Raw genomic sequence first — 27,777 nt, 5'->3', positions numbered from 1 at the left:
TGTTTTCAAGATTAAAAAGATACTATATAGCTACAAATAAGCAATGCTTGTCTATTTACATATACTGATATATAGATAGATAGGTACATAGATAGACAGATATGATTAGGCACTAAATAATTGTAAATAGATAAATGCTATAAAATACGGCATGTAAAGACATTTTAACAATAAAAGGCTTTTCTGACAGAGAGACACATCTGCTCCTGGCAGCACCTCTAATCAACTTCAAAGAAGATGATGGGCATCAAAGGAACAAATGTGACAAGACAGCCACTATACAAAAAAAAAAAAAAAAAAAAAAAAAAAATCCTCATCCCAACTGCTGATAGCAGGCTGCCCAAACTGTGGGCAAACAGGACACTGAGAAATTGACTGTCCAACTTTGCAGAGACTAGGTAAGCCAGTCCTTCAAAATTCCTGCTTCACAGAAAAGTCTGTCAGATATTCTGGGCCAGTAGGGTAAAGACTGGATGCCCCAACCACATAGAGAAACTTCTAGTGACTGTCTAGGCAGTCAGCTGTCTCTGTCATTTCTATAGTTCTGGAAGCTGTTTGCTCTATGTTTCCTACATACTTAAGTAATATTTCATTCTAAAGTCTCTGATAGGGTTGAAAATTAGATAGTCATAGTCTTACTACAATTAAGCTTAAGACAATAGTTTATGTCTAAAAAGATGTTTTAAGGTCTAGACAGATGTTTTGAGGTTGATAGATACAAGATATGATAAAGTGATTTAGGTACAGAACTTAGGACTTACTAGGACAGGACAGTTAGTGGAATACTTTCTCCAAGATTGCCAAATATAAATGGGCTTTGAATTGTAAATGTAATTCTTACCTGATAATTCTCATAATTATTCCTATTGTATATAGTTTATTAATGTTAGAGAAAAGCCATTTTTTAAACAAAAAGGGGAAATGTAATGGGAGTTTTGTTTCTTTAAAAACTCAGTTATTTTATGTAAATATTTTTTTTGTTTTAATCCCAAGTGTGAGATGTTAGTTTCTCCTTTAGTTTGTCCACGGCTGATAATTGCCTCATGCAGGGGCATAGTCTTTGCCAGCTGGAGTTAGTTGAATTCTGAGGAATCTGAGAGGTATAAATACAAGAGTCCATAGGGAGAACATGCGGCCTGGAGGAGACATAGAGAATGTTTTGATAACGGTTTGAAGAAAGAAGGAAGAAAGAAGAAAACTTCTCGTTGTGTTTGCTAGTTCCATGGACTTCTGGATATCCTGATGACTGAGATTGGTATTGCTCCCCAAAAGAACCCAAAGACCCTACACAGCTGGAAGAAGTAAAGAGGTCTACATCTCCTTTCTCTTCTAACCTACTTTCTCTCCTACTTAGGGTTGGGTGTTGGAAGGGAGGTAGAGGCTTAAGCAGTTCCAAATAGAGTAGATTTAAAAAACAAGTGCCTACAGGTGCCAGATATGTAAGACTGAATATGTATGGTTATTTTTGTTCTTGTCAGAAACTTTTTAAAGTAAGGCAAAGAAACAAATAATGAGAAAAAGAGAAAAGAGAAAGATCAAGAAAGCAGCTGGGATACAAACTAAATAAACTGTAATTAATATAAAAATAAAATTTAATTAAAAAAATAAAAAAGAAAGAAGAAAACACAGTTGACTTATAGAGCAGAAAAAGGTAAGAGTGGTGGTTTGATGGAAATGGCCCCCGCAGACTCATGTGTTTGAATGCTTGGCCCATAGGAAGTGGCACTATTAGGAGCTGTAACCTTGTTGGAGGAAATGTGTCACTGTGGAGGTGAGCTTTGAGGGTATATATGCTTAAGCTACACATAGTATAGGACACAGTTTCCTTGCTGCCTGCAGATCCAGATGGAGAACTCTAAGCTCCTTCTCCAGTACTATGTCTGCATGGACACTGCCATGCTTCCCACCATGATGGTAATGGACTAAACCTCTGAAACTGTACACCAGCTGAAATTAAATGTTTTCCTTTATGAGAGTTGCCTTAGTAATGGTGTCTCTTCACAGCAATAAAACCCTATTTAAGACAGTAAGTATCAATGAGAAAGTCAGCAGAGAGCATGTCAATCTGAAGTACAGAACCTGGGAAACTGGGGAACTGGAGTCATTAGAGCTCAATGGTTAGAGACTGGGGTAAGAGTAAAAGCAGAACTGGAGAAATCAGACCTTCTATGGATGCAACAGCTTCACAGAGTAGGATACATCCATACACAGCAGGTGGCAAGAAGGTTTAATTTTGCAAATATCAACCATTGAGGCTTTGTATTTGGGACATGGATACTGAGTAGAGAAAAAGTGTTCAACCACAAACAGGGGCAGAGTGGTGTTCCACAATATTCAGTAAGATGACCTGACTCTGTGCTGCTTTTTGTCAACCTAGGAAGAAACATCAGGAAACAGCTTTCATCAGATTGACCTGTGGGCAAGTCTGGGGGGGGGGGGGGCGTTTTCTTCATTAAAGATTGATGTGGGAGGGTCCAGCCCACTGGGCAGGGCCATCACTAGATATTTGAGTAAATTCTCTAACATTAAAAATAAATAATAATATATTGAAAAGATTTATTATATAGAGAGAATATAAAGGGCAAAATAAATCTATAAAATTTGAAGATAAAGTTTCTAATTATTTATTTATTTAATTAATTACAGTTTATTCACTTTGTATCCCAGCTGTAGTAGCACCATCCCTCATACACTCCCAGTTCTACCCTTTCTCCCTCTTCTCCTCCTATGTCCCTCCCCAAGTCCACTGATAGTGGAGGCCTCCTCCTCTTCCCTCTGACCCTAGCCTATCAAGTCTCATCCAGATTGGCTGCATTGTCTTCCCCTATGGCCTGGTAAAGCTGCTCCCCCCTCAGGGGGAAGTAATCAAAGAGCCAGTCACTAAGTTCATATCAGAGACAGTTCCTGTTCCCATTACTAGGGAACCCGCTCAGAGATGGGGTTGCCATGGGATTCATCTGTTCAGGGATTCTAAGGGTTCTAGTTTATGTCCATGCATGGTCCTTAGAGTATCAGTCTCAGAAAAGACCCCTGTGTCCAGAAGTTTTGATCTGCTGCTGTATCCCCCAAGGAAACAGAAGCAGTCATCAAAAGTCTCTCTTCCAAAAAAAGCCCAGGGCCAGATGGTTTCAGCACAGAATTCTACCAGACCTTCAAAGAAACACTAACTCTAATTTTCTTCAAACTATTCCACAAAATAGAAACAGAACATTACCAAACTCAGTCTATTAAGCCACAGTAACCTTGATACCTAACCCACACAAAGACCCAACAAAAAAAGAGAACTTTAGACCTATCTCTCTTATGAACATTGATGCAAAAATATTCAATAAAATACTCACAAACCAAATCCAAGAACACATAAAAGATATCATCCACCATGACCAAGTAGGCTTCATCCCATGCATGGAGGGGTGGTTCAATATACAGAAATACATCAATGTAATCCACCATATAAACAAACTGAAGGAGAAAAACCACATGATCATCTCCTTAGATGCCAAAAAAGCATTTGACAAAATCCAACACCCATTCATATTTAAAGTCTCGAAGAAATCAGGGATACAAGACACATACCTAAACATAATAAAGACAATACACAGCAAGCCTATAGCCAACATCAAACTAAATGGAGAGAAACTTAAATCAATCCCACTGAAATCAGAGACAAGGCAAGGCAGTCCACCCTCTCTGTATCTCTTCAACATAGTACTTGAAGTCCTAGCTAGAGCAATAAGACAGTTGAAGGAGATCAAGAGGATACAAATCAGAAAGGAAGAGGTCAAATTATCACTATTCGCAGATGATATGATAGTACACATGAGTGACCTCCAAAATTCAACCAGAGAACACCTTCAGCTGATAAATGCCTTCAGCAAAGTGGCTGAATACAAAATTACCTAAAAAAAAAAAAAAATCAGTAGCCCTCCTGTATACGAAAGACAAAAGGATGGAGAGAGAAATAAGGGAACAACACCCTTCACAATAGCCACTAATAAAATAAAGTACCATGGTGGTATGCAACCAAGCATGTGAAAGACCTGTTTGATAAAAATTTCAAGTTTCTGTATCCTAGTTTTTAAGTCGATGAAGTTAAACTTTTTTACTGTGCACACAAAAAGTGATGAGGATGACAATAAACAAAGCATATTAGTGGTTGCTTGATATCAGGGGGAGGATGAGGCAAGAGAGAATAAAGTGATTACAAGGACATTTTGGGGTATTTTAAGTATGTTTATTATTTTGGGTGTGGTGATAGTTTTTCATATGTAAAAATAATTCCAATACATTTAATACAGTAAACTAAGTATAGCGAACGATACTTTAATATATATAATTTATTACTTATTAACTATACCTCAATAAAGGTGTTTAGAAAGTAAATAAATACAGATTAGGATTACATGAACAAAAATAGTCAATAACTTTAAAAACTAAACCAAAACAGTAACAAAACTCCCAGAAAACAAAAAGCAAATTTTATTAAAAACTGAAATACAAAGTTGAGGCTATCTTCAGAACTGTAAAAAAACAAAGATAAAAAGAAATAATATAGAGATGAAAATAATATAGAGGTAAAAACAACACAGGCTCTAAGAGCAACAATCAATAAATGGGACCTCATGAAACCGAAAAGCTTCTGTAAAGCGAAGGACACCATCATCAAAACAAAATGACTGCCTACAGATTGGGAAAGAATCTTCACCAACCCTTCTTCTGACAGACGGCTAATATCCAGTATATATAAAGAACTAAAGAAGCTGAAAAGCAGCAAACCAAGTAATCCACTTAAAAAATGGGGAACAGAGCTAAACAGAGAATTTTCTGTAGAGGAATATCGAATGGCAGAGAAACACTTAAAGAAATGTTCAATGTCATTAGCCATCAGGGAAATGCAAATCAAAACGACCCTGATATTTCACCTTACACCCATCAGAATGGCCAAGATGAAAAACTCGAGTGACAACACATGCTGGAGAGGCTGTGAAGAAAGGGGAACCCTTCTCCACTGCTGGTGGGAATGTAAACTTGTACAACCACTCTGGAAATCAATCTGGCGCTTTCTCAGACAACTAGGAATAGCGCTTCCTCAAGATCCAGCCATACCACTTCTAGGCATATACCCAAAAGAGGCTCAAGTACACAAAAAGGACATTTGTTCAACCATGTTTGTAGCAGCTTTATTTGTAATAGCCAGAACCTGGAAACAGCCTAGATGTCCCTCAACTGAAGAATGGATGCAGAAACTGTGGTACATCTACACAATGGAATATTACTCAGCAATGAAAAATAAGGAAATCATGAAATTTGCAGGTAAATGGTGGGACCTGGAAAGGATCATCCTGAGTGAGCTGTCCCAGAAGCAGAAAGACACATGGTATATACTCACTTATATAGACATGTAATATAGGATAAACCTACTAAAATCTGTACATCTAAAGAAACTAATCAAGAGAGAGGACCCTGACTAAAATGCTCAATCCCCATCCCAACAGGCAAAGAGGAAGGACATTAGAAGAAGAAAACAGGAAACAAGCTAGAAACCCGCCATGGAGGGCCTCTGAAAGGCTCTGCCCTTCAGACTATCAAAACAGATGCTGAGACTTATTGCCAACTGTTGGGCAGAGTGCATGGAATCTTATGTAAGAAGTGGGAAATAGTAAGATCTGGAGAGGACAGGAACTCCACAAGGAGAGCAATAGAACCAGAAATTTGAACACAGGGGCCTTCCCAGAGACTCATACTCCAACCAAGTACCATGCAAGGAGATAACCTAGAATCCATGCACAGATGTAGCCCATGACAGTTTAGTGTCCAAGTGGGTTACATAGTAATGGGAAGAGGGACTGCCTCTGACATAATCTATTGGCCTGCTCTTTGATCACCTCCCCCTGAGGGGGGAGCAGCCTTACCAGGCCACAGAAGATGACAATGCAGCCACTCCTGATGAGATCTGATAGACTAAGATCAGAAGGAAGGAGAGGAGGACCTCCCCTATCAGTGGACTTGGGGAGGGGCATGCGTAAAAAAGGGGGTAAAAAGGTGGAATCGGGAGGGGAGGAGGGAGGGGATACAAAGTGAATAAAGTGTAATTAGTGAAAAAAGACAAAGATAAAAGGAAATAATATAGAGATGAAAATTTTTAATACAAAGGAGTAAATAAGTAGAACCATTACCTGATCTACAAATTCTCCAAGAAGAGAAAAATAGACAAGCATCAAGAAGGAAAGCCTAATTAAGAAATTTTTTATATTTTTGGGCGTTTTGCCTGCATGTATGTTGTGCACCATGTGTGTATGGTGCCTGTGGAGGCCAGAGAAATTCGTCAGATCCCCTGGAACTGGAGTTACAGTAAGTCACCATGTGGTTACTGGGAATCAAAGATAGATCTTCTGCAAGAACAAGTGCTCTTAACCCCCAAGCTATCTCTCCAGCCGGGAAGCCCAAAATTTAAAAAGTCCTAGAATATGAAAATAGTGATTATATATCCAGCACAGAGCAATACAATAAATCTGAAGAAACAAAACAAAACAAAAAAAAAAACAAAAAAACTTCACGAAAAAACCACCACCAAAAAAACCTATCAGCTTCCAGAGAGAAAGTAAAGATCACCAAAATGAACATAAAACAAGACAGTGCCTAACAACACAAGAATCCTAGATATGTTACAAAAATTTATCAGATAAAGTATCTCCCAGTTATATAGAGAAAACCAACCAAGCTCAAGTTAAAAATAACAAAATTTAAGGCTTTGTTTGCAAAGTTGTTATCTCCTATACACCATTTATCTTGAAAACTTATGAGGATTGTACTGACAGAAAGATTTAGGATAAAAAAAAAAAATCAAAGCACAAACACAGAGAGAAACTAAGAGAAAACAAGGAATTTCCCATAATTGGGAGAAAGGAATGTCCCAAGACAAAAGCTGTGGAGAAGACGTACAAGTAACTAGTATGAATTAGACCAAGAGTATAATGAAATGCAAAAGGGATATTTCTGAAGGGAAAGTAGGGAACTAATGGGTCAAAGGCACATAGTAAAAGGTTTTATTACACTGCCAAAGAATTTGGAAAAATAATTATGGAGAGTTACATAGATATGAAGGAAATAAAATGATGTAATAAGAGGCTAAAGAGATAGCTCAGTGTTTAAGAACACTGGCTGTTCTTGCTGAGGACCAGGTTCATTCCCAGAACCCACATGGAGGGTCATAACCATCTATCTGTAACTCCAGTTTCAGGTGATCCAATGTCTTTTTCCAGCCTTTGCAAAGCACTTCATGTATACACTACACAGACATACATGCATGCAAAACACTCGTACATATAAAGAAAAATAATTTTTTTACAAAAAAGATGTTATAAACAAAATAACACAACCATAAAATTTATATGAAAACTGTAATAATACCATGAAGCATTAGTGAAAACTGACTTTTTACATAATCTTTGAAACAGAAACTGATAGTTATCTTTTAATAAACTTTTTCTTCTGAATTAAGCCCTAGGCATATCACTAAAAACCATCTCATGGCAGTGGACTTTCATTGTCCTCAACAAAAACATAAACAATATTTTGTTTTCATAAATATCTAGATCCTCAAGGGCCAGGGAATGGTCCAGTAGAGAAAGTGCTTGCTGTGCAAATATAAGGACTGGAGTTCAGATCTGCTGTACCACACAGAAATGCTGAGTGGGTCTGGTGGCCAGACTGTAATCCCAACATTCAGGAGTCAGATGTGAAGCATCTCCAGGGTGAGCTCACTAGCCAGACTGGCTGGGATTAGCAAACTCCTAGTTCAGTGAGAGGCCTTGCCTCAGGAAATAGAGTGGAGAGTGACTGAGGAAGCCACTTTACATCAATTGCTGGCCTCCAATACACAAGTACCTGCACATACATGTATCCCCATACTAGAACATGTACATACACTACACCTGCAAACACACAAAAATAAATAAAACAAAATGCTATCTTACCCGTAATTCATTTAGTGTTTGAAATAATCTTTGATTCCATTTCTCTGCCTCAATATTTTGTTTTCTGTCTGATGACTCCTGTTTGAATAATTGATAAATATTTCATTTACTCCAATTTTATCGAATGTTTATTATTTACCAAGCACTATATTAGCTACTATATTAACTACAGAAACACAACTGTAACAGTCCTGACCTAAAAAAAAAAAAAAAGTATGGTTTGATGATGAAGTGAATGACACAAAGAACAATTGTTTTTTAACAATTTCCTCAAGATTAAAACAATCCACTCTGCAGGAAAGCTGAGGAACCCTGCATACATACTCCTGTAAATGACCCCAATAAAATTCACTGGGTCACCAAGCTGGACTTTGGTGGTATCTGATCTATGGTGAGTTCCCTGTCTGGGGTGAGCAGACATGTTTTGTGTTTTCCCAGCAAAAGTTCTGTCACACAACAAAAACCTGTTCAGGGTTGTACCTTGCCTCCAGGATGTCTTTTGATAAACAGATCCAAAGTAGGATACTGTGTAGTCTTTACTGGTGATGCAGCCCAGCTTGTGCCCTTCTGTACTTTGAAAAGTAAAGTTAGCAAAGTCAGTAACTTTTGGCTAGGACTTTCAATGTGGCCAAGTCAGGACTCCAGTGATAGGAGTAAATAGAAAAATTGTAGAAAATTTGTTGTTGCAATGCCATCATCTGAACTTAGCTAATAATATAACACCCTTAAAATGGCTTAAGCGACCTCTCAGAGTTTGAGGCGCTTTGTCTATATAAGGCTAACTCACTGCCTGTCCTGTCATCTGACTCTGTTTACGCTTTTGTCTTTTAAAGCTGAATCACTTCCAGAGACAACTCAATAATAAAAACTATAAGTTAAAACAATTTTTAAAGAATTTAGTCTCATCTAACACCTTATGAGCTGAGAATGGAATCTTGGCTCAGAAAGGTATTGATCTGTCTGATAAAAACAACAGCAATAAAAACAAGGAAAACAGAGCAGGCTGCACAGGGCTGTGGATGAGAAGTGACATAGTTCTGACCTACTTTATCAGTTTTTCTAGGCTATATCTGACCATAGCATGCATCAGCAAACAAAACAAAAGAAACAAATTAAGAGGCTATAGAGGTGGCGCAGTAGATCAAAGTGCTTACTGCCACTGAAGAGGACCTGGGTTAGGTTCCAGCACCACATCAGGTAACTGACAACTATCTGTAACCCCTGTTCCCGGGAATCCAACAGCCTCTTCTGTCACCCCTATGCATATAGTGCATAGAAACTCATGTAGGCATATACACATGCACATAAAATAAGAATAAATCTAAAAATTAATACCAGGACCTAATAGGTGATTTGACAGTATTACTAATAATTTTTGATAAAAATTTCTTTAAGTTAAAAAAGCCTTCAGTACTCTGGGATAAGATTCAAAGAAGTAACTCAGGGGTTAGAAACATGGCACTGGCTTCTCTTGCAGAAAATCTGGGTTCAGTTCCTAGCACCCATAGGTGGCACACAGCCACCTACAGTTCCAGAGGATCCAACATTCCCCATTTGGCCCCTAGGGCACCAGGCACATATATGGAGTACTTTCATACAGGAAAAATACTCATATATAAAAAAACCTTTTAAACCTTGAAAAAATTTTATTTTTATGTATATGTATGTATCTTTAAAAAAAAATAGGTAGTAATGCATAGGGAGTCAGTGAGTCAAATTTCTGAACTTGATATCAAAATACAGCCCTATGAGCAGAACATTTCATGTTTTGATTTTAAAAACTTTTGTACAGAGATAGGTCTTATGCCAACAATGCTCACAAAGACATGCTCATAATATTTCATAAAAAACAAAAATTTAAATACCCATGGTTTTATCCAAATATAGTATAATCTCCAAAGACAAGAATGATTTAAAACAGCTATTATCAATATTTTAAAACATGACCCTACCTTTGATAAGCATAAAAACTGCATACTTACATTTAAAATTATCTAAAGTTTCAAAATATTTTAAGGATGAGAAAAAGGCATGGAAATTCTTCATAGCTCACCAAAGGATTCACAACAATCTCAGCTGTTTTTGAGCCAGAGTAGCCAAGGCTATGTAGTTCAGGCTTGCTTCAAACTCATGATTCTCCTGCCTGGTATGGGCCACCAAGCCCAGCTAAACATATTTCTTCAGATCATAAATTTAAATTATAAACTTATAAACAAACACAGCCATTTTCAAACCAAATTTCAAAATACTAACACTTAGGAGGACAACTTTTTTAAAATTTATTTATTTATTTATTCATTCATTTATTTATTTATTTATTTATTTATTTAGTGAATCCTATCACCTTTTTATTTATTATTATTATATTATTTATTATTTTATTATTTATTTCAATTTATTCCCTTTGTATCTCAGCTGTGGCCTTCTCCCTGATCTCCTCCTAATCCCACCCTCCCTTTTTCTTCTCCTCCCCCACTGGGTCCCTCCCCTAGTCCACTTATAGGGGAGGTACTCTTCCCCTCTGTCTGAGCCTATCAGGTCTCATCAGGATTAGTTGCATTGTCTTCCTCTGTAGCCTGGTAAGGCTGCACCCCTCTGGGGGAGGTGATCAGAGAGCCTGGCATTGAATTTTTTTTTCAGCTTTTTTTAAATTTTTTATTAATTACACTTTATTCATTTTGTATCCCCCCATAAGCCCCTCCCTCCTCCCCTCCCGATCCCACCCTCCCTCCCCTTTCTGCATGCATGCCACTCCCCAAGTCCACTGATAGGGGAGGTTCTCCTCTTCTTTCTGATCTTAGTCTATCAGTTCTCATCAAAAGTGGCTGCATTATTTATTTTTTATATTAATCGCAGGTTATTTACTTTGTATCCCAGCCTTCGCCCTCTTCCTCATCTTCTCCCTGCCCCTTCCCCAGTTCTCTAACAGGGGAGGACCTCCTCCCCTTCCATCTGATCCTGGCCTATCAGGTCTCTTCAGGCCTGGCTGCCATGTGGAGGACACTTTCAAGAGTACTCCTCTCTCCTCTGTTAGTCTTCCCTTCTACTTCCATGTCCCTTTTTAACTCACTGAGTTTAATTAAGGTTTCTGGAGTGGTTGGTGATACGCTAGAATAATAGAAAGTAAATACTACGATTACCACGTACATTCTGTATATGTATGAAATTACCAAAAATGATGTTAAATCTAAAAATAATTAAATATTTAAAAAAAAACCTTGCCAAAGAATACAAATATATTTACCAGCTCAGTTGGAAAATTTTCTTGGGCCAAGGAAGCATTCATTGAAGATGATCCCTCAGCAGCTGGAAAAACTGTTTCAAAAATATCCTGCTAAAAAAATTTTAGAAATTTATACAGATAATTCTGCTACTGGTTATAATATGAACAATTCAATTTTATTAAATGAATTATTAACATAAATGATAATTTATCAAACTAACATACTAATTATTTATTTTTCTGAAAAGCCTCAGATAATCAGTTCCTAACTTAAATATTCTTTTTCCATATAATCCACAAATGAAGAACCCTGCACACTACTTCTTCCATCCTCCTCTCCACTGCAGGCTCCATGTTGAAGCTTCTACTATGGGCTCCTGAGATCACTTTCCTTTGAAGTATTTTGTTTAGTGGTTACTCATGGCAGCACCAGGCTTCTGCGCAGGAAAGAAACCTGAGTGGGCAAGCAGAGTGGTGAGAGTGAGGGCTGGGGCAATGAGATCCCTACCAGGACTCTGCCACTAGAGTGGTCACTGAAACAAGTAGAAACAAACAAACAAACAAACACTTTATCTTCCAGAAGGGGAGCAAAAACAACAGAAGAAGGAAAAAGAGAGAAGGCCAAAAATGTTCTACTCTCCAAAATCTCCTCCTCTTTCCACTGCTATAAGGCAATGGCCTCTTTCCACCCTTAACCTGTCACTAAGCTCCATCCCTCAATCTCTGATCTTGTGTAAGGCAGAAATATTTTCTAATATACTTTCCTCACATTTTTTACTTCGGCTTTAAATATTTTAGTGACTAGGAGGCATTGTTTTCTTTTCTTTAGCATATATATATTTATATATAATATATATATTTACAGAGCCTTATGTTCTCTTTTTAATATCTATGAATATTCTATATTTTAGATAATTCCAAATTTATAATCACTGTATAAAAAAAAAATCCTGTTTTATGAGATTTCAAAATTATTGATCAGGATCAACACCAAACTTTACTACATTTCCCATATCTTTAACAGTTTTGAAACAAAGTAAGAATAGAACTGAAGATTAGAACATAGAATAGTACAAAGGAGTAAGAGTCAAAAGAACTGGGCCAGCACACAGAGAAAAATCTACTTTGCAAATAAGTAGTTGATAACTGCACTGATATTTTCCTTCCCCAAACCATAAATTAAACAAGTTTACCTAATAAGAATTTCAGTAGCTGCATTCTAGGAAATACCCCACCCCAAAAAGGCAGATAGCATGGCAATTCATTATATCAGTATGCAGTATATTTCAAGTATTTCATAGAATATGTTCTGTCTAAATGTACTGTGAAACTGTTTCCTTCCCAGGGTATCCATTTTCAACATGGATTAACTCTGAATTACCTGTGTGTGGATACACTAATGAGGGTTTCTGTTTCCCAAGTTTCTCCCTTCCCTCTTTTGCAGGGAGTCTTTCTAAGTGTGCCTCACTGTGTGTGTTTTTCTAACCCTAATAAAATCCTTTCTTTGCCAAAAAATTACAACAATGATGGAACAGACCTGAAAGTCACCGGTGTATTTTTATCAGGAAGCCTGTAATATTTAAATGACAAATGAGAAAATATTTTATCTTATTTTTCTGAAACAGGGTTTCTCTGTGTAGCCCTGGCTGTCCTGGGACTCTGCAGATCAGGCTGGCCTCAAACTCAGAGATCCACTTCTGCCTCCTGAGTGCTGAGATTAAAGGCTTGTGCCTTCATACTCGACAGAAAATATTTTAAGGAATATTTTTCTATGTTTTCAAATAAAAACTGTTCTCAGAAAAATTGTGGTTTGTTTCTTCAGAGTGACAAAACTATTTTGTTTTGGTCATAGACCTTTAGATAGTCTTTCAAATTAAAGGCCAAGATAGTTGGGAAGTTTACAACGTTTTTCTTAGAGGAAAAAGATAGTTAAGAAACGATACACAATCATCTGGCTAGAGTTCTAAAGGATCCTGAAACTTATTCAATGTAGGGCTTAGTAAGATTCTCAATATACCAGAATCAAGCAAATCACTCATTTATTGTGTCACATAATACATTTCAGTATGAAATTACCTTATCTTGTGATTTACTATCCTAAACTTTAGAGGAATACTATTTTGTAGATTAAAATTGTAATTTATTTTGTATTAATGATACTTATTCGAGAAAATGTTGAATAACATGAGATGAAATATGACTGATATATATATATATATATATATGAATATGTATCAGCCTCTCAATATTACTTCACTAGAGATGTATAAAAATATTTCAATGATTCTCTCTGATTAACTCACCTCAGAGTTAATATTCATACTGAAGTCCTCTTGAAAGCTACCCATAGATTCATCAATCACATTCTTCCAAACTTTGGGTTGACCTAACTCTCTGTGGGAATTTGGCTCTTCCATCACTGAGGGTTCTTAATTATGAAGGAAGTAAAGAAAACATTACCAAATTGCATCTTAAACTTAAATTGGCATATGGCTATTCAAAAAGAAAACTTCTGACTAGTAACTTGGAATCCAAGAATCTCAATAAAGAGTGCACACCTTTCTTAGACTCCCCTGAGTCTCACACAATTTATAATATTTATAAATTTTATATATTTATAAATTCCTCTCCTGCTTCTTTACACTTTCCACTCCCCATTATCCTCCAGTCATCCTCACTCATTCTCACACATTTACTCACAGAACAACAGGAATAGTTTAAGCTCATCATGGCATACTATTCCGTAAATTTTAATGTCTTCAGAAATGGTCTCTGGGCAGAAGAAGCCTATTCATCATATAAATTGGTTTTATTGCTTTATAATTGTCACAACAATACTAATCGATTATTAGCATTCTGTGAACTTTTTTCTAGGAAAATGGTGATATCTGTCTCAGGGTAGTTGTATTATTTAAGTACTGGTCTTTTCACTATCTGAGTTTTAGGTTGTTTTAAAACGAAACATTACTCTGCTAGACAAAGACTTTCTTTTCTAAGAGTTTATGAATATTGCCTTTCCAGTGGAGGAGATAAGAGAGAGAAAAATAATTGACACAGTATATATGTTTCATCTTTTGTATGTGTGTGGAGAGGGTACTGGGGATTAAACCGAGAGCCTCACAAACTAGGCAAGTCCTCTATCACTGAACTATACCACCTGCTCCTTTTAATTTGAAACAGGGTCTCAACAGGTTGTCCAGGCTGCCTCTGAACTTGCTCTGTAACCCAGGCAGGCCTTGAACTTGCAATCTTTCTACACTAGTTGGTGGGATTACAGGCCTGTGACACCAGGACTGGCCTATAATTCATCTTTGCAGTGAAGTCTTTGGCCAGAAATTAATGTGAAAAGCAGAAAACTGCTATACTAAGATATTACTTTAACTTACTTTTCTACAGATAGATATTATATTTGAAAATATATATTTGTACCTCGTTTTCATCCTGAAATATAAAATTCAACTTTTGCTTATGCAGCATTCCCCTTGACAAGACAGAACTAGGAAGTCTCACCTGGAATGTTGTGGTCTCCCCAAACTGCCTCCTTCTGTATTAATTTTGTAAGCTTAAAGTCAGTGGTCAGGAAGCATTTTGAAAACAACTGTAAAAACACATTTATATTCTTGATTTTATATTAGTAGAGCAATTCTACGAAGCACAATCACATATGCTAAAGAGTTAAAGCCATTTATACACATTTTTTTTTCAAGCACATGCCTTTAATCCCAACACTCAGGAGGCAGAGGCAGGTGGATCTCTGTAAATTTGAGGCCAGCCTGCTCTACAGAGTTAGTTCCAGGACAGCCAGACCTACATAGTAAGACTGTCTCAGGAAAAAAAAAAAAAAAAAAGAAAGAAAAGAAAATTAAAAGCCATTCATACACCAATTTTTAAACAAATTAAGCTTTAAAATAAAGTCTTCTTTTTCCCACATGACCAATTATGTTGTAAATGTAAGTATATTTGTTTATAAGCAAACAACCATATTCTTGTAAAAGATGGAAACAATTACCATTTTCAGTTCATCATGAATCAAATCCTGGGTGGCAGTTGACAGAAGTGTATCCACTCCTCCCCTCTTCTTCCACATCATCAGTCTTTGTGTGGGGGGTGCAAGGTCCAGAACCATAAGAGTGTCCACAAAGGACGTAAGCTGCTTATGCATAGTCTTACTACTTATCTCCTTGACTGGATCTATGAGCAATCTCCTCTTTCCTCTTTTCCTTCTATTAGCAGCAATGTCTAGCAAGAAACAGGCGTAAATGAACTTAGAAAGTTTTGTAAAATGATAGTCTAGGCTATATCTTAAAAGAATATCACAGATAACCTGCAGCGTTACACTGGGAAGAAAATCCCTATGTTCTTGAAATATATACTTTGCAAGGTTTTTGCAAAGCTGGAGTATCTGAGCAATCAAGAGCTGATACATTTTTCAAGGTGTTGTTTGAAGTTGCTTAGGAGGGTCTCTGTTCATTGCTAAGTGGGCAACTAAAAATACATGGCAAACATGGAGAAGGCAGTTAAAGAATCTGGAGTTTTCTTTCCTTTTGTTAAACATATAACAGGATAATGTTTCAAAACATCAATGTGTATCTTCAGTGTGTATTTCACTCCACACTAAAATTCATATATAATTTTAAAGTAGGTAGCTAATTCCATACCACACAGAAGTCAGAAGTCAAGCTTTTCTTTAGTAAAGCTAAAAATGTTTTTTGTATGTTTTTTTTTATTTTAATTTTTATTAATTGCACTTTATTCACTTTGTATCCCCCCGTGGTCCCCTCCCCTCTCCCCTCCCAATCCCACCCATCCTCCCCCTTCTCCACGCATGCCCCTCCCCAAGTCCACTGATAGGGGAGGTCTTCCTCTCCTTCCTTCTGATCCTAGTCTATCAGGTCTCAGCAAGAGTAGCTGCACTGTCTTCCTCTGTGGCCTGGTAAGGGGGAGGTGATCAAAGAGCAGGCCAATCAGTTCATGTCAGAGACAGTCCCTGTTCCCATTACTATGGAACCCACTAGGACACTGAACTGTTGTGGGCAACATCTGTGCAGGGGTTCTAGTTTATCTCTATCCTGAGTGAGGTATCCCAGAAGCAAAAAGACACATAGGGTATATATTTAATGCCAAACAGTATTACTATGCTGTCAGCCTTCTATAACATAGAATTGATTGTTTACATATCTCAAAGCATTTATGCTAGCAGGGTACCAGAGATAAAAATAAAAACATTAAACCGCTTACCTAAACTATCAATTGGGTCAAGAGCAAATCCTTCTTCTTCATTTGATAGTAATGTTGTTTCATTTAAATTTTCATCTTCAGGTAGATATTGGTCATCTGAATTACCTGGTTCTACTAATAAAAGCACCATGAAAACAAAAACAAAAATATGATTATGTTTCACATTAGAAGACAATATGAGATATAAAGTGCATAACTGAGGACATCCTGCTAGCTGGGGTAACACATACATTCTTAGATCGTGAATTTTTTTTTTTTTCCAGAGCTGAGGACTGAACCCAGGGCCTTGTGCTTGCTAGGTAAGCGCTCTACCACTGAGCTAAATCCCCAACCCCAGAATCGTGAATTTTTAACAGAGGCAAGGTTCAGTAATAAATGGTCTGGGACCTACAACATTTGAATGAGTTAAGTAGCATCACCCTCTTTTGCCTATGAGGTATCTTAGGCTGGGCTACAGTCACAGCAGAAGTGAAAACAAAAAAAACATTATCAATATAAATTTCCTATGAAAACTAAAATATTTATGTTTGGTTGAACCATCAACTGACTCATGATAAAGAACTATAGCTATGTTTTGATTGCCCAATACTTTTTATATTTTTTATTTTGATTATTGTGCTAGAAAGCAAATGTAACATCAAACATTGAGAAAAACAAAAATGAGGTTAACTAGACTTTAAATACTTAAGGAAAAGTATCTATCTTAAAAACCTTAGCTTAGCTCATCTGAGGTACTTTGGTAAGAATTTCAATTAGAGAAAAATATGTAAAAGACTTCAACATACCTATTATACTACTGGGAAATTCAGGAGGCAGAGAAATTTCTTTGTCTGAACATATGTCTTCTAAAAAGGTATTCTCATCTTGCAATAGATTGTCTTTAAAAACAAAAATATTTTTTATTCTCCAAACATTTACTAGCATTAGTTTACATAGACATTATACTCCAGCATCTTAAACTATGAATTTTCATTTTATATGGGGTTAGATAACTGAATTTAGAGGGGTTGTGGTGTTATGAAAATTTTGGCAACAAGGAAAACCTCCCCTTTTCTGAGAAGGAGGAGAAAGGGGAATGGGAGGAGGTGAGCACGAGGGTGGGACTGGAAGGAGAGGTGGGATGGGGCCTGAAATCAGTTCAGGCTGTGAACTATTAAATATTAAAAATGAAAATAAGATACTAATAGCATTGTAGAAATATTCATTATACATGTGCTTTGTGCATTTCTGTCCATTAAAGAAGAAATATGTAGAAATATGTAGTCATAATTGCTGCCTTTCTTATTTATCCCTTAAATCTGTTTGGATTTTCCCTTATGAATTTTTGCAACATTGTTATTGGGTATATATACACTTAGGACTGTTGTGATTTGTTTGTCACAAAAAGATGTAATTCACTCTTTATCATTTAAAGTACTTCCAAGGTTGTAAAAAAAAAAAAATCAAATGTATTTCTGGCAGTGCTCACTTATGCTTCATTTTGCCTCTGTAGTGTGGCCTTGGTTCTGAACACATAATGGGCACTTTGCACTGTGCGTGCCGTCAGCTGCTACAACCACTGCCTGAAATACCTTGGCACAGATTAAACATTCTGTATATTATGAATTATATGTTTTTAACTATGCATACAACTTTTTCTGTGCTAATAGAAACAGACAGCCCTCAGAGGAAGACAACACAGCCAGTCCTGATGAGACCTGATAGGCTAGGATCAGATGGAAAAGGAGGAGGACCTCCCCTATCAGTGGACTTGGGGAGAGGAATGGGAGGAAAAGAAGGAGAAAAGGTGGGATTGGGAGAGGTTGAGAGAGGGGCTACAGCTGGGATAAAAATGAATGAATTGTAATAAATAAAAAATTAAAAAGAAATAGAGGTAGTTATAGTAAATGAAGACATTTACTATTTCTCTACCACTACTCCTTGCAAATTAACAAGGAATACATCTTTAGATTATAATTACACATATCTCTATCATCTTGTATATTATTTATGCAAATCAGTGTTCTTAGCATTACAAATTTTAAAACTGAAATATTGAGCAACTCAGGCTAGAGAGATGCCTCAGTAGTTAAGAGCACTGGTTGCTCTTCCAGAGGTCCTGAGTTCAATTCCCAGGAACCACAATTATCTCACAACCATTGGAAATGGGATCTGATGACCTCTTCTGGTGTATATGAAGACAGAGTACTCATATATAAATAAAATAAACATATCTTTAAAAAAAAAAAAGAAACATTGATCAACTCTGAAAAACACTGAAAATGTTCTATATCCTACAGTATCAAAAGTTTAGTGGAAATTTAGGGTTTTTTCATGTAAAAGTAAACTAACATATCATCTCAATTTCATGTGTTTATTTTAATAAACGGTAAAATGGTATAGTTACCAAATAATTGTTTTAGAATACATTTCTTTAGTTTATTTTCAGTTCACACTTGGTTTGCATAGACAATTTATTTTTTAATTTCTAAAATGTATTTTTTATTTTCTATGTATGGTGTTTGCTTATATATATGTCTGTGCACCACATACATGCAGCACCCATGAAGACAAGACGGATTTGGATTCTCTGGGTCTGACTAACAGATGGTTGTAGGCTTTAATGTGGGCACTAGTAACCAAACCCAGGCCCTCTGGAAGAGTAATCAGTGCACTTAACCCCGAGCCACCTCTCCAACCCTTTGTACATACATTTTATATACCTATACATTCAGGACCACGTAAGAACTTCTTGGGCAAAAGGAGGTTGTGGATTGAAAAGCTTAAGAAGCCCTAGTTTATACAAGTGATAACCACACTTCTTTCTTTCTCCTACCCTCTTCTCTTTTCTCTCTACACCATTTTCTCTCTCTCTCTCTCTTTTTTTTAATAACAGTTTCATTTTGTAGTGAATTGGCCTAAAACCCCTTGTATAGTCTAGGCTGCCCTTAAACTCATGATTCCTCTGCCTTAGCTTCCTAAATGCTAAGATTGCAGGTATAAGCTGCTATATGGCTGGCTGATAGCAAGACTGTTAATGCAAAATGGGAAAAATCTGTAAATGTATTTATATAACTAATAATCTTTAAAATACATACTTTTGTTTTCCCAGTGTCTCTCTACATTATGTATTTTATACTAATATAAAATACCATAATAACCTTAAAGAATATCTATTCCACAATTTGTATTAAGACAATGTTACCAGCATATAACCTAGTATATTTTGTGAAGAGTATACTAATCTCACTTCTCCTTTCTAAAATTTAAGGCTGGAAATAAAAATAGGAAGGAGTTAATTGCTTCTATAGAAATATGTTTAAACAGATGACTATTAACTTGGGCCTAGCCTAAAAATACTAGATTTTGAAAACATATGTTAAAAGTAAGTTGACCTATAAGCAGATACATATCTGAAATTTAATTTGATGTAACAAAACAGATACATTACAGTGGTTTGATTAAAATAAATAAATAAAATATAATAAAAATTTTGTGACCAGAAAGCATACCAATCATTTCTCCTGCAGCTCCTTCATCTCCAAATCCATCTCCATTATCAAAGAACAAACACTTCTCCTCATCAAGGCTTCCAGAACTATGTTCAACTACAAGACCACTGGAGTTCATTAATATGTTGTCATCAAAGAATCTATGTCTTCTGAGAAGTTCGGGTTCATCCCCTATATAAACACGTATCATTAGTGCTACACTAATCCTAGTAAGATATACTTTTAGAGTTAGAGGAAACTGAGATATCATCCTAGTCTATGAAGAAAATAAAAGATTTAAAACTATTAAATTAGCCAATAAAAGACATCCAGATTTCAAGTTTGATACTCTCCCAATACAACAGGAAAAAATGTCAGAGCATTCAGTAGAGTTTATAGTTATATAGTTTAATATATAGTTATATAGTTAAATCATATCCTGGAAGGCCTAAATGCTGTGGGATTTATTATATATATTATATATATATATAATACATATTATATCCATATATTATATAGGTCATATTCTGTTTGACCAAGTATTATTTCATATCATTTCATATAGACAACTGCTTGAACAGTTTATGCCTAAGAAGAATCTGGAAAAATCTGCCTAAGGCTACAGAGAGAAACCCTGCCTCAAGAAAAGGTATGTTAAAATATTAAGGAATGGGTTTATAATACTCATTCAGCAAATATTCATAGAATATACTAGGAGTTAAAGATAGAACACTAAAAAGAACACAGCTGGTCACCTAACATTAACTGAGTACTTAGTTAATTATATTATGTAATAGAAGACAAAACTCTCATTTTACAGAGAAGCAACCATCACTGAAAGGCTTGAAGCCAGATCATCATTAGCTTATATTGATAGTTATAGAGGACTCAAAGTTAGCTCTGGCATGTTCTTTCCAACCTTTGGATCTTAAAATCATTATGTCCATGATTCTGAACCATGATATGAGGTTAATCTCCTCTCCCTTCCAGTAATCCATGTTAATTATTATTCAGTAAAGAAAATCATGAAGTATCACTCATCTTGAACAATTTCTATAGACCTACATCACACTGGATCAAAGATTTGCTAAATGCACTTCACCATTTTTTGAGAAAGAACTAAGAACATGTTTGTATTATTCAGATGTAGCTCTTTCCTAAAAAGAAAACCAGCCTTGGTTAACCAGACAATACACTTAGGAAAAGTGTGAGAACAATGATAAAATAAATATACTGTAAGACAGAGAATTAGCATCTAGACCAGAAAAAAAATTGGAGACCATATTTACACATAAAACAACCATCCTATAGCTATCTCTACTACCACTGTTTTCATACAAAATGCAAATATAACTGATGATGTCTTATTATTTTGGTTTCTCACCAAAGCTCCCAGCTTGGAAAAGTAGATCACTGCTATATTCTTCTCTAAGTGTGATTTCCTCTGGTTTACTTTGGTTCTGAGCAAGAGGCTTTGAAATATCAATATCACTATAGAAAAAAATATTTAGGAAACATGAGCAGAACACCATGGTTTTACAAACTATTGGAAGAAACTTAAAATTAGCGTATTATTTAAAAACAAAGTTATGAACATCAACTTTTAGACATAAAAGTAATTTTCAGGTTAATAAATCTAGTGGTGGTTCTCAGTCACTCTTTTACTTATGCATTTGAATAGATGGGCACTTTTGCTACGGCTTGAATATCTGTGTTCCCTCCTGGTCCAAATATTGAGATCTACTTCCCAGGGTGATGCTATTAGGAGATGATGCCTTTAGAAGGTAACCAGATCATAAGGTCTCTGCTTTCATGAACAGAAATTTTGCAGCCCCACATAATCACTTAATACTTGTACCATGTGACGGTATAGAAAGACTCTCTGTGAACCAGGAAGCAGAGCCTCTGAATTTATGACATCTTGACTTTGCTCTTCCTTTGTCAATGTTGTGACAAGAACTGGGTAACTTATAAACGGATATCCATTGCACACTCTATTCTAGAGTTTGGGAAGGCCAAAATCAAGGCACCACAGATTAAGTATTTAGTATGGGTCTATTTCCCATAGACAACACTTTACTTCTGTATCCTCAGATAGTGGCTGTGCAAAAAAGCTTTCTTGGACTAAGGAGAGCTCTCAGCTTTCAAAACCTCATCATACTCAAAGGCTCCTACCATTTACACCATTACCATGGGAATTAGGTTTCAATATGTGAAATTAGAGAAACATACATATGAATTTAGACCCAAATTATGTTCTCCAAAAACCTAATTTACTTCCTTTTCTCTCCTTCCTCAACCTCCATCCTTTAGTTATCCTGGTTTCAGTAAGTGGTAGCTCCATTTTATGCTCCAAATCAAATAGTCATTCTTTATTTCTTTAAGGCCACATTTAATTTACCAACATATTATGTCTACTTTGCCTTCCATACATTCCATTAATCTGAGTGCTACCATCTCAATAAAGTGAAGTCTGAAAACTTCTCTAAAATTATTTCATATGGACTTACTACAATTATCTCTCAAGTTTTCTTTTCCTTTCTTTCCCTTTTATAGTGAAGTAGCCAAAGTGAGCATGCTGAGACCAAGTGAGTTCTGGTCACTCCTCTGTTCTCTATTCAAAACTCTCCTGCATTTCCTCTCCCAGCCAAATAAAAGCCCTATTATAGCCTACAAACCCTATGTCACCTGTACCTCCTGCTCCTTCTCTGACCTCATTTCTTTACCACTCAGCCCTTCTTTCATTCCATTTCATCTTACCTGCCTTCTTGCTGTTCCTGAACATGTCCTGTCTTATAGCCTTTCCATTTGGTTCCTGTATTTTCATTTGCCTTATGCCATTCCCTCAGATTTTTACTTCACTGGATAGTTCCAGTACAACATTCTTCTATGTTGCTGTAAGGTTTGTTCCCTTAGGCTTGTGTTCTTACTTTATCGGAAAACCCTTTCCTGACAACCCTATTATTTGTTTTCACAGTTATTTATCTTCATATTCTACATGTACTTGTTATGGTTACTCTATACCAACTAAAATATAACATTCATTAGGCAAGAAACTGTTTTATTCATTGCTATTTCTTTAATGCCTAGAATTGTGCCTGGTATAGGGAAGGCACTTATTTAATAAATATTTACTGGGTGAACAGATATGCTCTCAAGATTATAAATAAATGAGGCATTTTTGGTTTTGTACTTTGGGATTTCACACTGCAATTTAAGCCTTTGTCATTTGTACTTGTTCAGTTGTTTTTTAAGTTGAAGTTGCCTTCACAAAGTGTGAATATGAAAACAACAAAACATGAAGAAGTAAAATAATTTACTTCATACTATAGATGTCAAAATCATGAAATTCTTCAGGTAATGTGATACTATTGTAAGCTGCTTCAAAATTCTCTTTTGGGAGGTCAACCAGTCCTGAAAATAATGAAAAAGAAATACAATAAGCAGTGTTCCTTTATGAAACATTAAACTTCCAATTAAATCTTTGACCTCTCTCATGGGCTTCCCTATATCCACTCCTGCCCCTCAGCAGCAGTTTTTTTTTTTTTTTTTAATGAAGCAGCCAGAGTAACAGTTTCCAAAAGCAAATAAATCAGATAACTATCATCCTTAAAGACTTAATTATGAATAAAGTAAGTTCCCCACTATAACAAACTGAAGTTCCTGACTGGAGCTTCTGTAGCCCTATACTCTTATCATACATTATGTAAGGACACTCTCCTCAATCATTATACTCCATATACATACTACCTTTTTTGTTCCCTGGAAAGAGCAAGCCTTTTTTTTTGTTTGTTTGTTTTTTTTTTTCACCTCAAGACATTTGTATTTGTAGTTTCACTTGCCTATATTGCCATTCCCTCGGATACTACTCATGTATCTGAGTACTTCTCATTTTTCAAGTATGAGTTTAACTTCTGTCCTCTCACAAAGGTTTTCCCCAACTACCCTTTACAATGTACTCTGTTATTTTCTGTTGTAGATCTTGGTTCAGTTTTCTTTGTAGCATGATCACTAACTGGCACAATAACACATGGCTTTTTAATCTCAGCATGACCACAATCTGTAAAATCTGTAATTATTGTAGTGCGTTTTAAAAACATTTTTATTATCTGATTTCCTCATCTGACTGAAAAGAATTATTCATCTTGCATGTCTTTGTATTCCAAAGCCTAACAAGAATCATGTTAAGCACAAAGCATGAAAGTCAATAAATATATATAAGATACATAATAAATGAGCAAGAAAACACAGTATGCATATAAATCTACCTAAAGACTCTAAAACTATTTTAAATGAAAAAGATTTTTAAAAAAAGAGCTATCCGTTGGAGCCCACAAATGTTGATAGAGGGATGCTATATGAAAAGCTCTAACATAGGTACTGTAAGAGATTACAAAAATGTATTTAAATTGTGTGAATTTCTAATTTGGCTCTCCTAAAGTCAAAAACAGGTATGCAAACTAAATGAACCATTAAAAGTATTGGTTTCTTACATAATTGTGATGATTTTAAGTATTTTCTTTTTTTTTTTTAAGATTTATTTTTTATTTATTTACCACATATACAGTGTTCTGCCTGCATACCAGCAGAGGGCACCAGATCTCATTATAGATGGTTGTGAGCCACCATGTGGTCACTGGGAATAGAACTCAGGACCTTTGGAAGAGCAGCCAGTGCTCCTAACCTCTGAGCCATCTCTCCAGCCCCATTTTCTTATATTAATATATAAAACATAACAACTTTTGGAAAATATAACTATTTCTTACAAACACAGGAAAAGACCACAGTAAAGAAAATAATTATCTTAATGGAATCTTAATATTCAGTAAAAATGAAGTTTATATTCATTATATTCACAGTATGCTCTATATTAAAAGAGACTATCCAACACAAAAATGCAAAAAGAATCAAATATTGACACAAATTAACATTGTATGTGTACCTGGGCGAAATGTCATCTTCATCTTAAGAAATGCTTCACTGCAATCTGCCAAAAGATATTTTGCCTTCCTATTATAGATTCGAACAACTCCCAAAAGAAGGTGTCCTGAAGTTCGGAGTGCGATTTTCACCTATGAATAATTTTTTAAAACATTAGAACAATAAAGATTAGGTTTATAAATCCTGTTCTTTAAAAATTAAGGATATAATTTCTCTTTGAAAAGCAATTGTTATATTCTTAGTAAAGAAACCACTTTTTACTTCACCATATAAAATAATTTACTTTTTTTTTTTTGTGGATTCAGCAAAGCCATGTTTCACTTAAATGCCATATTAGAGTGTCTTTGTGCAGACAATAATTTGGGGGGGGGAATTAAAAGAAATCACCTGAGAACCAAAACTGTCTTGGAAAAGAATTTTAACTCTTCTACAGCAGCCCTGGTTAATACAAATTATCATTTTATTCAGTAACATACCTTAGGTGAAAGAATTTTTTGAATGGTTATCTCTATATTACACTCAAACACATGGGCCTTTGTGAGTTTCTTCTCCCAGTGAGCTGCAAGCCATATTTTGGCCAATGGCCCTCGTTTAGTCATAAGCACATGAGTGTAGAACATGTTGCCTATATTCCTTAATTATATTTAAGGAACTAGAGAGAACACAAAACAAATGTCATTTGATAAGAAAACCTTTTTGGTATTTTTTTACAATAAAAACTTGTCATTACTTCTACAAAATAATACTCAAATTATCTCCTGAACTAATGTTATTAATGTTATGTAGTAATAATAATAATAATAATAATAATAATAATAATAATAATAATATTGAAGATAGTCCTTGCTTATAGGCAAAGGTGATCTGGATCTCCTGAACTTCCTGCTTTGGCTTTCACATATGTACCCTATGCCTGGCTTTAAATATATTAATGTTGAAGTTAAAACAATAGATTTCCAAAGAAGTATAAAAAAAAAAAAAAAAAAAGCAAGAAAACAGGGTATATGTCTTTAATCCCAACACTTGGGAGGCAGAGGCCAGCCTGGTCTACAAAGCGAGTCCAGGACAGCCAAGGCTACACAGAGAAACCATGACTTGAAACAAAACAAAACAAAAAATCATTAGTCAGAAAAAAAAAAAGCCACCATTGAATTTTAATATTTTGGAGTAAGGCTGATACAATTTTCACCTAACATATAAGACAGAAAATAAATGGCTATTTCTACAACCCACACTACTGATGACACCACAAGGCTCTATTTTGAAGTAAAAAATGAGGAGAGATGTCATATCACTTTGGCTTTTGGAATATGAATTACTGCTTTAATATGTCATCTGAAACTGCCACCATGTAACTAGCTTTACTCCTATCCTATTCTAAGTTTCGGTAAAAAGGGAACACTGAGTCAAAATGTAGACAAACATTAAGTCAGCCACAGAATTAAAAACTTCGGTCAACTTTGATCAATGCCCATTTCTACCGAAAAACATCAAACTAAAGGTTACAGTCTATGAAACCACAGTCCCTAGGGAGACACTTTGATATGGCTATAGCTTGTTCTCTGTGGATGGCTCTACTTCCTTTTAGTACCTTGGAATTAATTCCAAATCTAAGTTTAAAAACTGCTCCCAAGCCGGGCATGGTGATGCACCCCTTTAATCCTAACAATTCGAGAGGTAGAGGCAGGCAGAACTCTGCGAGTTTGAGGCCAGCCTGGTCTACAGGGTTCCAGAACAGCCAGGGACTACACAGAGAAACCCTGTCTCGAAAAACCAACCAACCAACCGAAACAAAACAACAAACAAACAAAACAAAACAAACAAAAACCTCCCAAGTGTGAGAAAAAATAAAAATATTTTTTCGGTAAACAGATTAAAAAAATAAACTTCAAAAAGCCAAACTCTGGGACTTTACTTTCTGGAGACCTTCGTTTACTGGGCACCATTCCACCTGACCCCACCCCACTACCATGAGCCCCTCTTCTCCATCCCTCTGATACCACGAGGGTGCAGGGTTAGTTTTTCACAGATTACCTCACCAAAGGGAAGACCAAGGCTGATATAAGGAAGGGGGAGCAGGGGATGGGGCTGATTCCCGGAAACCCATCCAGGGAAGGGAAGGCCAGGAGGTGCGGCCTGGGCAGGTGCCTAGGGGCCTTGCAGGGAGCCTGAGGTGAGGCCTGAGGAGGGAGCGGGAGGAAGGGCGACCAGAGGAGCACCGGGCTGAAGGGAGGGTGAGGAGTGCAGGGGCTGAGGCCGAGCGGCAGCCAGGGTCTCGCGCTGGGGACACCCTAGGCCAGAGCCCCAGGAGCCAGGTGGCCTCCTGAGGCGGGCCTCGGGGCTTGGTGCCAAGGTCTCCCGGCGTGCGCACGTGGGCAGTGGGTGGACCTAGGCCCCCAAATCGCCCAGCCCGCCTACCGCTCCCAACTGCCTGACCTCGCAGGCAGGCCGCACCGACTTTCAGTGTGGAGCCTGAGCGTCGTGAAGCCACGCACGTGGACGACCCCGGCCCTGGTCTTCTGGCGCTGCCAGCTGCCGGGTGTGGACTACAGGAGGGCACCGGCACGAGAGGGGGCGGGGGCGTGAGGGGCGGGGCGGGGCGTGAAGGGCGGAGCCGGGCTGAGCAGTGAGTGTGATTGCTGAGGAGAGGTGGGAGGGGCGGTATGAATGGGCGGGGTAAGGCGTGAGGGGCGTGGTGGGGGCGGGGCGTGAGGCGTGAGGCGTGAGGCGTGAGGCGTGAGGCGTGAGGCGTGGTGGTTTGCAGCTTGAGAGGTTGTGGCTGCCGGAGGCGCTGCCTGCGGGGTAATGAGGAGGGGAGGGAGGGGGCGGGGCACGAGGGGGCGGGGCATGAGGATGTGAGAGGGTTATGAAGAGAAGTGGGAGGGGCAGGTGCGGAGGGGCGGGGCGTGAGGGTAGGCGGGTTGTGAGG

The 27,777-nt window shown here is 36.9% G+C and overlaps 1 protein-coding gene across 1 annotated transcript in view; it reads right to left on the bottom strand.

The window, feature by feature from the left end:
• The window catches only part of Rad21l1 (RAD21 cohesin complex component like 1), a 29,849-nt gene extending 2,497 nt beyond the window's left edge, over window positions 1-27,352 (bottom strand). Inside the window, exons 1-13 of the mRNA XM_055602706.1 lie at window positions 27,285-27,352; window positions 25,325-25,500; window positions 24,850-24,979; window positions 23,228-23,321; window positions 21,292-21,398; window positions 19,929-20,099; window positions 17,223-17,315; window positions 16,438-16,551; window positions 15,209-15,438; window positions 14,710-14,797; window positions 13,503-13,627; window positions 11,221-11,310; window positions 7,977-8,054 (exon numbers count right to left, since the gene is read on the bottom strand). Of these exons, the coding sequence (XP_055458681.1) occupies window positions 7,977-8,054; window positions 11,221-11,310; window positions 13,503-13,627; window positions 14,710-14,797; window positions 15,209-15,438; window positions 16,438-16,551; window positions 17,223-17,315; window positions 19,929-20,099; window positions 21,292-21,398; window positions 23,228-23,321; window positions 24,850-24,979; window positions 25,325-25,468 (1,464 nt within the window). The 5' untranslated portion in view covers window positions 25,469-25,500; window positions 27,285-27,352. The remainder of the gene's footprint in view (window positions 1-7,976; window positions 8,055-11,220; window positions 11,311-13,502; window positions 13,628-14,709; window positions 14,798-15,208; window positions 15,439-16,437; window positions 16,552-17,222; window positions 17,316-19,928; window positions 20,100-21,291; window positions 21,399-23,227; window positions 23,322-24,849; window positions 24,980-25,324; window positions 25,501-27,284) is intronic.
• Window positions 27,353-27,777: the final 425 nt, after the last annotated feature.

This window comes from Psammomys obesus, unplaced genomic scaffold (genome assembly GCF_907164565.1).
Source record: "Psammomys obesus unplaced genomic scaffold, mPsaObe1.curated_primary_1811, whole genome shotgun sequence".
Classification (NCBI taxonomy): Eukaryota; Metazoa; Chordata; class Mammalia; order Rodentia; family Muridae; genus Psammomys; species Psammomys obesus.
The sequence above is the reverse complement of the archived record's forward strand: the minus strand, read 5'-3'. Positions and strand labels throughout refer to the sequence as shown.